Source organism: Python bivittatus, unplaced genomic scaffold, assembly GCF_059951505.1.
Source record: "Python bivittatus isolate LINGU-HERP-01145 unplaced genomic scaffold, Pbiv_v1 ctg000320_np1212, whole genome shotgun sequence".
Taxonomy (NCBI): domain Eukaryota; kingdom Metazoa; phylum Chordata; class Lepidosauria; order Squamata; family Pythonidae; genus Python; species Python bivittatus.
In genome coordinates this window covers 10,180,786-10,196,378 of record NW_028277052.1, presented here as the reverse complement: position 1 = coordinate 10,196,378, position 15,593 = coordinate 10,180,786, and the positions used below count along the sequence as shown (strand labels likewise).

At 42.7% G+C, this 15,593-nt stretch overlaps 1 protein-coding gene across 1 annotated transcript; it reads right to left on the bottom strand.

Moving 5' to 3' along the window:
* Positions 1–38: 38 nt before the first annotated feature.
* SRPRA (SRP receptor subunit alpha) lies at positions 39–15,294 on the bottom strand. The gene is made up of 14 exons (XM_088139056.1): positions 15,047–15,294; positions 12,121–12,204; positions 11,328–11,491; positions 9,744–9,904; positions 9,413–9,575; positions 7,725–7,878; positions 7,314–7,423; positions 6,233–6,351; positions 5,188–5,274; positions 4,440–4,612; positions 2,932–3,145; positions 2,577–2,740; positions 1,937–2,035; positions 39–1,566 (listed from the first exon to the last, which is right to left on the bottom strand). The coding sequence occupies exons 1-14, from the start codon at positions 15,170–15,172 to the stop codon at positions 1,438–1,440; spliced, it is 1,947 nt and encodes a 648-aa protein (XP_087995182.1). The 5' UTR covers positions 15,173–15,294; the 3' UTR covers positions 39–1,437.
* Between the last annotated feature and the right edge of the window lie 299 nt (positions 15,295–15,593).

Below are 15,593 nucleotides of genomic sequence, written 5' to 3'. Positions count from 1 at the left end.
AGAGAAGTCGGCTTTTCAAAGTCCAGGAAGACAAAGAAAAGGTTTTAGAAATTTTATTATATAAATTTTCAGCAGGCAGCGTTCAACGTATTGCACTAGAGCACATCTGCAGTGCCGAGCTACCAAGGCGTCTTCATGGAGACGTTGGTGTTATTCAACACAGCACTTTATACTGGGATCAAGAGGCACTCTGAGAGGGGAGGGGAGGGGAGGGGAGGGGAGGGGAGGAAGGCAGCAGGCAGCCACCAGCATAATCCCCAGGAGAGGAGGAGGAGAAAGAAGCAGACAGGTTGGTTTGGAAAGCAAAAGCCAGTGCAGGTGGAGTGGCATGCAGTGGCTCCTGCTGGCTGTTTGTGTATCTCTCCCCCTTGATGGGTGAGGTGAGGCAGTGACTTCCAGAACCAGCTGCTTTATGGGAGTGGGAAACCCACTCCTGAGGCCGAAAGCTCATCTGTCAGAATTAAAATCCATCCAAGGACTTATTTTTCCCTTTAGGGAAAGGACCCTGTTGGCTGGGGGAAGGGGCCAGATAAAGGAACTGTCCTCAGAGAACCATCAGGAACACAACCACCTGCTTCGCCTGTGTGGATTGAAGATCGTGTGCAAAGTTGCCACGTAGGGTCATCACAGACAATTCAGACAAGCTTAATGTATAAGGGCTTGACAAGGCGACTTTGTGAAGGAATCAGCAGCCCTCACACTCATACTTCCTCCTCCTAGAACAAAAAGATTTACCCTTACTCTGTTGTTTTTTCTGATCTGCAGTTGGGGTGCTGTTGTGATCAAAACCAGCTTACGAAGCCTATGTCATGAGCAACCTCTCTCTGCTCTATACAATAATCAGGGACAGCTAATTTACTGCTAGATGCCTTTCTCCAGGCATCACCCCTTTTGCTTTTGACTCTCCCCCCCCGCCCCAAATGTAATCCAGAGTGGCTGCTCAAGCCCAAGGCAGAGTCTGAAGTATGTCAGCAAGTCCAAGGGCTGGAGCACAACTCTCTTCCCCAGCTCTTGTGACACCACTAACCCAGGATGAGCTGGAGGGAGGGAGGGAGGGAGGGAGGGAGGGAGGAAGGGAAAAAAAAGGAAGGCTTACTGGACAAGGGAGAATAAAGCAAAGAGATGCTGTAGACAGCAAATGCTTCAAGAAAGACTCTTCCCAAAGAACTTTAGAGCAGGACAAAGTCATTTTAAAGAAGTGGAACACAACTGAAGACAGGCAGCTCTACTAAAATTAAACTCCATGCACTGCAGGGAGGGAAGTGTGCAATATGTAATGAAATGAGGACAGTGGCTTTTTTTCCTAGCGTTCCTCTATTCTCTTTTGCACTATGCCAAAAAAAAGGGTGGGGGTGGGGGAAGATTCCAGGAAAAGTTACAGTTGGAAAGCACATTCCAAGACATCTGCAGACAGGAATTTGGTGCAATGATGGATGCTTAGGCCTTCATAAGAGCAGCAACTACAGCCTTGGCATTAAGGCTACGCAGGTCACAGTAGGTCTGTCCAGTTCCCACAAACACAATAGGTTTGCTAGTGATGTATGTCATGGAGATGGCTGCACCCACCTGGGGAGGAAAACAAAGAGTACGTGTCTTACAGGCCTTCAGGGGACAAAGCAAATTGGGATAAACTTGCAGAGCTCTTTTAAACCAAGCAACCTTATATCCCCATGGGTATAACTGCAAAGGAATTATTACTCTGGCTTCCGTAATTAATGTACAAAGCAAACTAAACAGTCTGGATTTTTCTGAAGCCAGAAAAGTAGCCGTTTTGTTCTCTTCAGACAAGGAATGGCCCTCATATCAGGCATCTGAGGCTTCCTGCAAGTCTTTTAATTCCTGAGCCTTCCTCAAAAATTGCCCATAGGCAGCCAAGCTGATCTAAGATCCCTCCCCCACTGCCCCAAGCAGGGTAACCAAATGACCCAACATTTACCTTGTCATCAATGGTGTCAAACTTGGTGAGAACAATTCCATCAATGAGACGTGGGGACTGAGCCATGGAGTAATCTGCAAGGGCTTTGTTAAATTTGACCTGAGGAGTGGTGGAAGGAAAAAAGGAAATAGACTTGGAAAAGTCTGCATACAAGTAGACTATCAGCCTTTCTCCCAGAAAGCTTTTTCACGCTATGTGGGGTAGAGCCTTCAGTGTACCACACAACTGATCTACAGCCTAATTCCTGGCTGTAACACACTGTACGATAAGCACCATTCAAAGGACAGAAGGGTTGGACTCCTGAGTTGTAGCTCAGCGTAAGGCTCAAATCCATTGTCAGCATCCCTTTCCCTCACTTTTTGGAAGTTTAGGTAAAGCAGGTGTGTGAAGCCTCACTCACTCAAGGGCTCTTTTGGTTGTTAAAAAAAAAAAACACTCCATAAAGTTGCCGAATGATGGAAGAGGCACAATCCTCAATGACTTCCAGGATCACAAAAAATCATCTGGGAGTTAAAAACACATCCTGCAGTTCGCCTGCCTCTGGTTTATGGCGTGGATATTATAATGTGAACCAGACTAAAACAAGCCACCCTCCACTTGAGCTGGTGTGGAATCCCAGCTCAAATGCTGAAATACTTACCAGCTGATCCACAGCCTCGTTTCCCACCAGAGCTTCTCCCACGAACAGAACAAGATCCGGGGTGTTAACTGCAATGAGTTTAGCCAGAGCTGTCATCAGGGGAGCGTTGTCTTGCATACGGCCTGCCGTGTCCACCAAAACCACATCAAAGCCTTGGTTGCGTGCTGGCAAGGAAAAAAGAGGGGTGAACGGGCCATCCTTGGTAAAAGGAGCAAGGCTGGGTCAGAATGGTTTATGTTCTCTTGTATCCTCAGAAATGGAGAGCAAAGGCCAGAGAGGAGACAAGACATTTCAAGCACTAACATGATTGGGTGGGGGCAGAGATGTGATGCATGGAGGGTGAGGGAGGCCTTACCGTATAAAATGGCCTCCATGGCAATACCGGCTGCATCCTTCCCATATCCCTTCTCATAAAGCTGCACCATGGTGCGACCACTGTGACTCTCTGGTGGATGCAGAGTATTCAGGCGGCGAGTATGAGTACGAAGTTGCTCCACGGCTCCGGCACGGAAGGTATCGCAGGCAGCAATGAGGACGCTATACCCGTTTTCAATCAGCCAGAAAGAAATCTGGAGAGTGGGCAGAAAGAAGAACGTGAGCTTGCCAACTCCTCCCAGCCAACTTCTGAACAGGATTTAAGGACAAAAGTGTCACGCCTAGCCCGAGGAACTCCAGGAGACCATGCAGAATCAATCCAGCAAGGTTTATTAGCTACAACCTCTTAACAAGAATCTTCCCAGAATGAAACCAGTTCCCAGGCTCAGCCAGTTCACATCGATGGAATTTCTTAGGGAGGTGCCAGTCTCCTCCGCTTATCTCTTCCTCGCTCCTCTGGAGATGAGAGCACATTCTTTACTCCCCTCCCACCATTCCAGTCCATCACAAAAAGTGCAGCCTTGCTTCCAGCTGTCAGCGGGGCAGTATTCATACAACCCTTCTACAGGGGTAGCCCCCAAACAGGCAGAAGGTCAGCATCTTGAAAGCATCAACCTTTAACTTGCAGGCTTTGTCAAGTGGTTTTTTTAAACTTAAAAATCATTCCTTTTAATAATCAAAGGAGAGCCTTGCAAAATTTGAGTAGTAATGCAGATACAGGCAAGACGGGTTGTTGGACAACTGTTTAAGTTGCTTATAAAGAGCCAGTTTGGTATAGTGGTTAAGGTACCAGCTAGAAATTGGGAGACCGTAATTTCTAGTTCCACCTTGGGCATGAAGCCAGCTGGGTGACTTTGGGCCAGTCCCTCCCTCTCAGCCCTAAGCCCCAATGGCAACCCACTCCTGAAAATATCTTGCCAAGAAAACTGCAGGGACTAGTCCAGGTAGTTGCCAGGAGTTAACACTGATTTGAAGGCATAGACAGATAGAGATAGAGACAGATGATTGATTGATAGATTGACTGATACATAGATGATAAATAATGTATATAGCTGCCCATTTACCAAAATGAACTCTGATGTATGTGGAACACAAACATGTTCACCAGGTCTTCCTCTGAAAACAGATGCTTAGACGTACAGAGTTATTATGGCCGAGTAGACAGCTGCAACATCAGGAAATCTGAATAATTTAAAAACTGAGATCGAAGGGGAAATAAGTGGAATGCGGACTACTAAGAATGATATCATATAATACTTAAGGACAGGTGAACCATCCTTCCTGCATTTTCCTCTGAAATAGGTAGGAATCAAGAAAGTGAGCAACATTTTGTACCATGCTTTATAGCAGAAGACCTTAAGCAAGAAGCAGACCTCCCATGTATGTCTCCATAACTCAACATGCCAGTATGGTATCTCATCAAGCTTTAGTAGATCCAAAGTTCCAATTGCTTACAAACTCACACACAGAGGTAAGCTACTATGGTACCTTGGCCAAGTTGGTTGACTTCCCAACTCCATTGACACCACAAAAAGTGATAACATAAGGTCGGCGGTGAAGCTTGGCATCCATCACATCACGCAAGATGTCCACCCGGCGCTGAGGCTGGAGGATCTGCACCAGAGATTCTTGAAGGGCCTGCTTCACAGTTGACGTCACCGCTGGAAAATTGAAAGCGAGCAATATATTCCCTCCGTGTGGTGTGCTTTCATGGAACTCTCCCATGCCCCATAGCAAATATGGAGAACGGTAGACTGTCTGGGACAAGATTAATTAAGGATACCAGCAAATAGTGTAACTCAAGTACAGCCTAGTTACACTCTTAATTATGCCACATGTTTAATGTTTCTGTGTACGTATCTCCTTCCACCACCATCAAAATATATCCAGTTCATTGCTTGATGAGACATTCTTGGCATATGATGCTTTGGATTTAACACAATCTACCTCTTTCTATTTGAGGATGGAACAGGAGCAACAGAAATCACTATAGACTGGTATACTTGCATTATACGTTATTGAGTGAGTGGCGTGTTCCATCTCTACTGTGATGTACACAGTCTTTTCTGATGGAAGACTCTGTGAACAATCTCTCAAATCCAGTAAAAGCAGACTATTTAGATAGATGGATTCCACAATGAATGAGTGTATTTGGGTTCATATCCAAGGACAGCCCCAACAGATCAGGTTGTTTGCAATACATGGAAAAGCTACTAGAAAAGTTAGAAACACTTACTAGTGAAGGTGCCCATCACTTTGCCTTCCAGTTTCTTTGCAACAGATTCACACAACTGAACTGCAATTTCAGCAGCAACATTCTTCGCTTTGGGAAAAGAAAAGGCACAACTGAGTTAAGAATGTAGTGTTTCTAGTTCCTATTATAAGGCATCTTTGTCTCATAGCAACTCAGGGGTGTGGTAAGACAGTGCTGTTTACAGCCACTCTAGATTTGAGGTCAGCATTCCTCAATTGAGGCCTTCAGCTTCTTCTGTACTGAAAGGCTAAAAGTCAGGAAGTCACTCTGGGAAATACCAAGCACTGGCTGTGCAAGCCATTTAATGCTCCAGAGATGGAACTAACCTATGACTATGAGGGGAAAAAGGAAGTGTAGATGTTATTGATGATCTTATGAGAAAAGATTGTTTTAAAGCTCCTGCAGTCTTCATCTGTTCAAGGGACATCTTAGCAATCATAGCTAAAAGAGCTCTAAGGGTTGCAGAAAGGGGATTTGAGGGCTGCAGACTGTTCAGCTCTGATATAAAATCAAATCCTCCTGAATCAGACTGGTGTTTCAAGGTATACAGCCTCTATATATCCCTAGAAAACCAAGAGGTGTTGGTGCAGCATACAGATCTAGACCAAGATCTGGGCAGCCCTTGTCCAATCTCCAATATTCCTGGATTAGAATACTGACCTTAACTGAAGGATCAGCTCTGAAAGCATGGACAGCCAAAACCATTTGAGGTGTTGGCTAGGTAATAAATGAATAAGACTTTGTTCTGAAAATAGGATCAAGAAGAAGGAATATAAGATGGGATATGAAATGCATTTTGTAAGAAATTTGGGGACCTGCAAATCTTGCAACTAGCTTTCCTTGGTCTCTCCACCCTTCTTTCATTTAGCCTTCAAGAAAAAAAGCCATCACTTCTAAACCCCAGCTATCAACATGAACACCTTTTCTGACTGTTTTATGATGCACTGGAGGAATAAGTCCAGTGTATGACCTAGCATTGCCATGTCAAGTCCAAAATCAGCCTCACTCCAAAGGAATTCAATCTTACCAATCAAATGATCTTTCATCTTCTCCAGCACAGGCTCCATGTCCTCTCTGGATAAGCTTTTAGAACCCACAAGACCTTTCAGCATCCCAAACATGCCTCCAAGACCACTTTTCTTGGTGCTGGAAACAGGAAGGCAAGGTTAACATAGTACAGGATGGAAAGAGCAGATCAAAAAAAGGATTTCCCTCAAGTTCACACTCTTCAGTAAAACAGTGATACAATCTTATTTCCAAGCATTCTTTCACAACTTGTAAGTCACTTTTCAAGCAAAGAGACATGGGATGAACAAAACATCAATGTTGAAGAGTGTACGGATGTCATCAGGAGTTCTCAACTTGATATCCTCCAACTGTTTTAAACTTCAGTTCCATCAGCCCCAATCAACATGGCCAATGGTTTACAATAGTTGTAGAGCAGAATATCTGGATCACATCAATTCACCCTTTTGCACACTACCTTCAGTTCTGACAGTGGTCTCTTGAAACATTCCCAAATCATAATATAAGAACAAACTAAAAGGCACAGAATCAGGAAAGTGCTTACATGCACATGGTCAGGCAGAACCATTTGCATACTAGGCATTTCTCAGCTATGAGTAGCATACGGTTTTGTTTATTGAAAAGGGAATTATGCTACAAGACGGGAAAAGATATAGACATGTGTATTGGTGGAGGAGACAAAGATAAAAAATTAAGACTGTATCGTGAAAGTACTGACTGTCCATTTTATTTCTGGCTCGCTTTTCTCCATATGAAAACAAACCATACCTTCAAGGACTTAGCTGTCCTCCATGGCAGTTACTTCTTGCTCCAACACCAGAGAGATTCTGTTTGGAGCAGGACAATTGCAGCCAGAGAGTGAGCTCACACATCACTCTAAGTCAGTATTACTCAACCTTGACAGCTTGAAGATGTGTGGACTTCAAGTAGCGAAGGTTGAGAAACACTGCTCCAAGCCATAAACTCATTAAAAATCACAACAGCTTGCACAATCCAGAAAGCCAAACCCAAGGAAATGCCACAATGGCAGCCACAGCTGCAAGATACTTGGCAGAGCAGATGAGGAGGCCCACAAACCTCACCTTGTATTTGAAGAGTTTGGAACCACCTTATCCTCTTCTCCAGGATCCTCTTCACTATCATACTCAAGATCAAGAAGGCGGCCACGCTCACGATTTCCATCTACCAGCAGCTGAATTGGGAACAGTCTGTCTTAGCCACATGAGCAAGCATCGCGTATTGTGGCTTAATTAATAAGCAGTGGTTAAACCAGAAGTCTAATTAATCTCTTACTTTTGCAAATGCAGTTCAGCCATTGATTCGAATAACATATCTGCTTTAATGGCAAAGTCTGCACAAATATCTCATTATACAGAAGCCCTCTTAATCTGTGCTGATGATTTAAGTGCAAGAAAAATTACTGTAGCTATGCAGAACCCCAGTTGAGGCTCCAGAGCCACCTGAAGGACAGGAAATCTTAATGGAGATCTTACCATTTCTGCATCATAATTCTCCATGGGACAAGTGTCTGTGTTTCCATTAGTAGTGGAGTTACTATAATCAAGTACTTTGGCATTAGAATTCCCTGTATCCCACACACGGGGCTTCTTCCCCTTGTCCTTCTGAGCATCCTGCTTTGGCGATTTGCTAAGGAAGACAAAAGAGAAGCTCTTTTAGATCTTAGTCACTGAGCTAAGCAAAATTCCTGTGGTGAATTACAGTACATGCAACATGGAATTTGGTTGGACCACAAAGAGAAGGGATTGGCAATATTACGATGCCTCCAGTTTCATCTAATGACATAATAAACTGCCCAGACTTAGTGAGATTTTAACAGTTTCAACATTTTGTGAGATTTTGGTAGTCCTTCCTGAGATCCTGGCACCTAGAATCTGCTATACTGAGGAAGGGGCAGGCTGTGTTCTAATCATACTTTCCCTTCCCCTCTAGTTCAAAGAAAGATGACCAGCTTGAACAGAAGGGTGCAATTTCTTTGGAGTTGAAAGGCAGTAAAACAAATGTATGTCTTCTCACATGAGTAAACATGCATTATTATATTAAGGGCACACATGTATGAGCGGGATACAGGTAGCCCCCAGTTAAAGAACAAGCTCTGTTCCCATGGTCTGTCCTTAAGTTGAATTTGTATGTAAGCTGGAACAGTATTATCGTATAATACTGTATAAGTAGTACTGTGTAATTAACTCAAACCGTTGTGTATTTAACTTGAATCATTGTGTACGTAACTCGAATTCTGTTACAAGCTCCATTCTTAACTATGGGTTGTCCATAAACTGGGCGTTCTTAACCTGGGGAATCTACCCACTAATTTCAGGACACAGAGAACAACCTAGTGGGAGCATATATGCATGTTCTTTGCATTTTACAAGGTTGCAATAGATTTAAACATTCAAGGAATCACCCAGAAACGCTACAGACAGACTTCATAACTGTAAGGAGATTCCACAGCTGTATGACACATTTTTAAGGTAGAATTAGGCTAATTTCATTCATTGGTAGATAGGTGGCTCAACTCCTAGTGGTTTTCTAGGCAGAAACAGAGAAGTGATTTGTTGCTGCAGTTCCTCCAGAATGTGTTTTTTTCCCCCCAACCTCCCAGTCTGATAGGCCTAGGATTCCTGGTGGCCACCCATTCAGATTCTAACCACTTTGGACCCTGCTTAGCTTCCAAGTGTAGAGAAGGACAGCCAGATGCAACCAAATTGTTTGACTTTGTAAATTGCTTCCTGCCGCAAAACATGGTTTGCCTTGCTGAGGCAATTTGTATCACTACAAAGCTTCCTCCGGCAGTTCCTCAGCTGGAAGAGGTTTCTGTCTATGTGTTGTGTCTGCATAGAAGCTTCTTCCAATTAATGGAGCTTTGGGGTGAGGCAGCTGGACAAAGCAAAGTGAAGTACCACAGCCACTTCGCTTTCAGTTGCACTTCACTTTTGCCTGCTTTGCAAAGGAACATCAAAAAGACCCTTCACTTAAAGCATCTCTGAAATGAAACGCTCCTCAAAGCTTTGCAAAGGTCTAGTATTTATCCTCACTGACTTCAGTAAACAGTAACATTAGACATTTGGAGGACGTGTCTGTAAAGATAGAACCATCCAAGAAAGGTTCTGTTGGATGGAGAAACAAGAGACATTCAATCTGCCCAGTTATTGGCTTTGCTTACTTGGACTTCTCTCCACCCTTCATCCGTTTCTTGAAGAATTCTTCACGGTTCTTCTTCAAAATTTCATCCTTACTCAGTTCTTCCTTGTCCGCAGTTGGAAGAGGAGGGTCCGGCTTAACTGCAGGAGCTGTTTTGGGGGCTGTAGCCACTTCACTTCCTTGAGCTGAAGAAACAAGACTGTTACTGTCCCATGCAAGGTTTTAAAGCAGGGATGGGCAGAAAACAGCTCTAAAACTGAAAGTACCCTCAGCTTACAAATCCCATTGTTCTTCAGCATTACGGACTATGAGCCACTAGGGCCCACAACTTGCTCACTCCAATATCAACTCACCTTCTTTTTTGGAACCTTTGTTTTTCTTATTCTTAGTTTTTTCTTTTGGTTTCTCTCCCCGAGTTTCTATCATAGACTTCACGGTTTTTTGGGACTTTGCTGACTGTTCAAAAGTCTTCATGGCAGTGGGAGCTCGGGCTTTACTGCTCTCCTCTGCTTCCCTGATTGGAAAGAGGGAAAATTATGTAATGTCAGGAATACCACATTTTTCTCATGGAATCCACTTCCCTCCCTCCCCTCTTTCCTTCTATTGGGCACTTCAAGACATGATTTTGATCTGTGTAGCTATTTGTCTTTGCTCTTTTTCAATGTTGTTTGCAGTGATTATAATGACTTCTCCCAGGACTTCTCCCCTCTTCAAAGGTGTTTATGAATATGTCCTTCACAAGGATAGATTGAAATATTTTCTAAAGAATGGCTGTATCTCAATTACAGCGGGCTTTTTAAACAATGTGTTAAAAGACCAGACTGATTAAACAAATACTTTTAGGAAAAAAGATAACTTATGACTTAGCAATATCAGACTCAACCTCTCTGCCCACACTACAGGAGTGTATCTGAACTTTCCATTTGTAGTCCATTACCAATCAGCTTCCTGGTTGATATCAACACTGTGGCCCTTGTGTATTATTCTTAGCAAAGTAGGGTATTAACTAATCTGATCCTGGTTTAATCACCTAGCTTCTTAACTATGGATTGCATACGTTGTTTTCCCATAGTTTCATAAGATTACAGTTTGTTATACATCACAAACAGATGTTTCAATTTCTTCCCCTTTTGTGCAGGGAGGGAATAAGGGGAGAGAGTAAGGAAAGTTCAAGGTGTGTCAAGACATTTGCATAACACACTGTGTCTGCTATATCCTTGTTACTCAAATAGAAAAAAACACCTCCTAGCAAGATTATATCCCTTAAGCTAGGGTTTCCCAAACTGTGAGGTGTACCTCCCTTGGGGAGGTGCAGACAGAGTCCAGAAGTGTGAAGAACCTTTTAGTTGTACATTGTTACAATAAATCACCTTTCCCAAGTTTCATTGTATTGTTTTCATTGTTCATTTGCATTCATTTTGTTGCTTAGATTTTTAGAGGAGGTGTGTACCTTAAGGGAGGTGTGATGGCAAAAAGATTAAAATGATTTAAAGGACAAATATATCCATTATTCTGGACTTCAACTCCCACTTGCCAGCACCCTCATTGGCAAGGAACTGCTGCCCAAGTAGCTGATGAACACCAAGCTGCCCATTTCTGTATATCTTGTCTTAAGCCTGGGTGCAGTTAATCATGCTGGGCTATAGCTGGGAAGAATACTACAGCTCTGGAATTGGTTGTTCTTTGAACACACTTTCTAGTTTGGTAGCCAAGAAACATCACCTTTCTTCAAACCCCCTCCATTTGAAATGCACTGCAGCAAAGCATAGCAACAACTGAACCAGGAGGCCCAGAAGTCTCCTTTCTGCCCACCTCTCACTGATTCCTATTGTGCCAAACCCTACACTTTTAGCTGCAAAAGATAAAGCAATTGGGATAAATCAACAACAGGAAAACGTGTGAGATTTTGGGACCCCCAAAGGAGATTATTCTGTTACCGTTGGAGACGTAAAAAATCTTCCTTAAAATCAAAGGTGCCATTAAGGATCCCAAGAGTTCCCTTCTGTTGAAACTCATTTCGATATTTATCTCTGAACTCCTTATGGACATCATCTATCAACTTATCCACGTAGGTTAAAGTCAAGATTTTTTGAAATCCAACCTGCAAAAGAGGAGAAGCAGTGCAGTAAGAAAAAACAGCTATGTAGTTAGAGGGCTCATATCTAAGGATATGCAAATTCTTTTGGCTTAATAGTCAGTAATATGAATTGGTTGCCTCCATTCTCTCTCGTTTTCACACAAGCAGATGGACAAACTCAAAAAAGACCACATTTCTTAATGTACTTTCTAAATTGATTAATGGTTCAAATATAAAGGAACATTTATAAGACACTGCCATCATGACACACTGGGCTCACACCCCATAAGCCATTATGAGATGCATTTGGTTCTGGCGCCATATCTTGTATTCCAGCCAACTATAGCTTATCAAACAAAGCATGATTAAACATTCCACGACAATGGTGTGATTTGTGAACCTCAACACAATATGATTACAACAGTGGGAAGGAAGAATACGTTGCTGAACTGTAACTCATAATGTTCTTCATCATTGACTTCTCTGCAGGGAGTTATAGTTCAGCAACTTCTAAAAGGCCACATATTTTTCACCTGTTCTACAGTCTCAAGAACCAGACAACAATGAAGGGAAAGTTTTTTATTTCAATGTAGTATTCATTTGCTAGTGAATCCTTTTTTGAACACTTGTTCAGCACAAAAGAGCATACGTACCACAAATACAAGCTCGAATTGATTGTCCAGCTTATATTTAAGTGTAAGGGCTTCATGGGTGAAAGAGTTGCTGCCACCTCGCTCCTGAAAAGAAGAAGAAAATTAACATAATGAAGCACAAGACCTACATTTCAAACACGGCTTCTGCAATTGTTCTTTGGTGGTGGGGGCTGGGGTGCAGACTGAGATGGGAGAAGCAGTGCCAATATTCAGGTGCTTAAATAAGCATATAAATTCTATTTTTTTCCAAGACCTTTTTTTCAAGCTACACAACTTGTCACCGCTAAAAGTTATATTGCAGTTCATTCAACAATATGAGGTCTGTAGCAAGGTTTCAAAGCTTTTGTGATCCCAATTCAGCAGCCTGTATGTATCCAGAAACGATTTATTTGCTGGATTTATAAGGCTGCCCAACTCAACCAATGTGACTCTGGCCAGTGTATGACAGAAAAGCAAACAATAAACCAAAAGAACCAAATAAATAAAACATATGCAATATATAAATGTAAAATATAAAATGGGGAGCAAACATGATAATAAAAATAACCAAAAGGGGACTCAGCTCAACTGGACCCTATTTGTGGTCTAATGTGAAACCTGGGGAACCCATTTGGAATGAATTTCCATTGTTAGAACAGCAGTAAACCTTACTAATTAGCCCCATTACAACTGGCATGACAACTCTTGATTTCTTAAATTAGTATTTTCTACAGAAGTCAGACCCATATGATGAGGTACAGAATGTTCTCGCTTGAGCATTTCTTGCAGCATAGCTTCTGGTGGCATCATGTGTACCAAGAACCACTGAAATCCTTCTTGCAATTATTTTTTCTCTGTTGTGGTGCCTGTGCTCCCAGCTCTCCCTTCTCAAATCTAGGATCTGCCTAATTTCTGGGTGCCTGTTAAAAACTCATGAATATGAATGTTGGAAAAATGTTTCCCCCTTTCCCCAGGCTTTGAAATGAATGTATTAGTGAATATTATTTTACCTTATTTTAACATATTATGCATTTTATTGCTACTTTTCTTGTTAACTCTTTTAAGAAGATACAGTATAGGAAGTGGCATTTGAGTATGTTTTTAAAAAGCAAGTTTAAGAAGGATGCTTCCAGATTCTGGAAATCCAAACTAAATGAAAACTGCTTATAATAAATTACTTGAGCTTATCTTGATCAGCAGGAGATGCTTAAATATCATATACCAATTCATTAATATCACACCTTCCTGAACAAGCAAATGCAAAGTCGAAAAAGGCACCAAAGAAGACCATGTGGAGATTGCTAAGTATCTCCTAAGCCCAGCCAGCAAGGGACCTGGGAAAGCATGACTTCAGTCCCATGGCGCACAATCCAATCCGACAAAGTACTCATCAGCACAGATATTGAAACCATCAATTTAAGGAAAGCTTTTAGATATAAACGGATAATAATGCTATACAATTCCTGAAGAGTGGAGAACCATCTGGCACCAAAGCGGGTGGGGTTGTGGAGGAGAATGAAAAAGTTTTCTCTTACTCAGAAAATGCTTTTAAATGCAGGAGTATAGTGGAAGAAGAGAAGACCAATGGCCTGAAAGACTTGGATTCAAATAATAGGTGACTGAAATATATACAGCCTGGTTCATAAAACATGTTATGCCATAATGTAAGTTGTTTCAATTCAGTTTGCGCACGAAGAATACAGTGAAAATCACCAATTACCTATAGCTTAAATTAACATTAAAAATGTCAGTTGCACATTTAATTTCTCAGATACAGTAACAGTAAAAGTTGGAGTTAACTAGTATAATGGAATTATTACAGGCCAAGAAGAATGACAAAGAGATGATAATCATGCAGTTGAACCTGTAAACACTAAAAAAAACCCTGCTAGTTTATTTTAAGATGAAAGACTGAGAAAAGAAATCAAGAACCGTATTAAAGGAATCTTTGCAACATTTGCCGCAGTCTCAATGACAGAGCAGGATGCTGGGCAATTTAGTCTGCCCCAAATGAACTCCTAGGAGAGCAAAATGTCCCAGTTACAACATGCTGCAAGAAATTAGCTCATCCGGCTTGCTCAAAGTATTGATCAATAGGCATGGAAATTAGCAGGAAAGTCCAGTTTAGTCAGGCCGTGTTCTTAACTACTACTCAGAAACAATTACAGAAAGCATACAGATGTTATATTGCAACAGCAGCATAGAAAAAGATGTCAAGGATGACTTCCAAGACAGAGAAAGCAGAACAAGCTGTCATAATTTCTTGTTCCTCTTCACACTATTTCTTGATCTTTTATGTTTTTCCAACTGCAAACCGAGAGCCTGAAGAGCAGGGAATTTCCTCTATAGGATGCATTTCCTTTGTATGGAGATTTCCCATTTCTTAAGTAGCTGTAATGTCTTACAAGGGAGTTGGAAGGGAATAAATCAATTTATTTATTGTTCAGTAGTCATACAACTATATTATTATACAAGAGTCATGGATTAGCCCTATCATTTCAACTAAATCCTAGCATTAAGATGTTCAGATAGGAGTTTAGACTTCTAACAGCTCAAACGGACGGAGAACTTGATTGATGGGATATCTGGAGGAGGAGGATTGAAAATAATGGGGGAGAAGAGGGAAGGCCCAAAAAGGGGGTTTGTCAATAATCAAATAAGGTAAAAGTTCCCTTGAGTCGATCTCAGCTCCGGGTGACTCCTGGATATCTCTCTCTTGGCAGCAGCATGAAAGCATTTGGCTACTGCCCTCTTCCAAGTTCTTCTTGTGATCTCCCGGTGGTTTCCCATCGCAGGATTAACCAGGGAAGGCTTCTAAAATCCGCCGAGATGGTCAGGGAGCTCCCCGCTAGCTCGTCACCCCGCGTGGACGAGATACCCCACCCCCACGAAGACCCCACGTGGAAATGGGGCTGGGGGCCCAGAAGTGGGGGAGGGGGGCTCTTACCTGGAGGAGAACAGACCGGATCAGCGCGTTCACGGGCGCAGTGCAGGCCGCCGCGGGGCCGCGCACGCCTTGGAAGCACCAGAGGACAAGCCCCCCCTTGCTGAAGATGGTGAAAAAGTCGATCATGGCGGGATCCGGGGCGCCGGGCCCTGACCCGGGGGGAAGGGGGAAACCGGGGGTAACGGGATCGAAGACGCCGGGAAACCAGCCCGACTTCCTCACCCACGTCAGATTATTCTCTTAGTACTACTCACATCCGCCGGAAGCACCTGGCTCCAGAAGTCTGATTGGTTCCCGTCTCCGGAAGAGGTGGGACTTCTTCAGATCATAGAGATAGAATATGAGAGAGATTTCGGAAGTAGGAAACGTTTTCGACTTCATCACTTATTCCTCTTTCCTTTGGAACGGCCTAGATTCGTGAAGGGTGAGTAAGAATCCTGACTTTTGTAATTCAAGCCGCAGAACGGCCACCACAGGAAGGAAGACTGTTCAAAATATGCCAGGTTTATCTCTTGAATTATAGAGATAGAAACGGAGACGCGAGAGA

Excerpts from the sequence above, each read along its gene's own strand:
- SRPRA (XM_088139056.1), bottom strand. The coding sequence starts at position 15,172 with ATGATCGACTTTTTCACCATCTTCAGCAAGGGGGGGCTTGTCCTCTGG. Across the intron at positions 12,205-15,046 it reads TCCGGTCTGTTCTCCTCCAG|GAGCGAGGTGGCAGCAACTC; the intron begins GTAAGAGCCCCC and ends TCTTCTTTTCAG. Across the intron at positions 2,036-2,576 it reads ACGAGGCTGTGGATCAGCTG|GTCAAATTTAACAAAGCCCT; the intron begins GTAAGTATTTCA and ends ACCACTCCTCAG.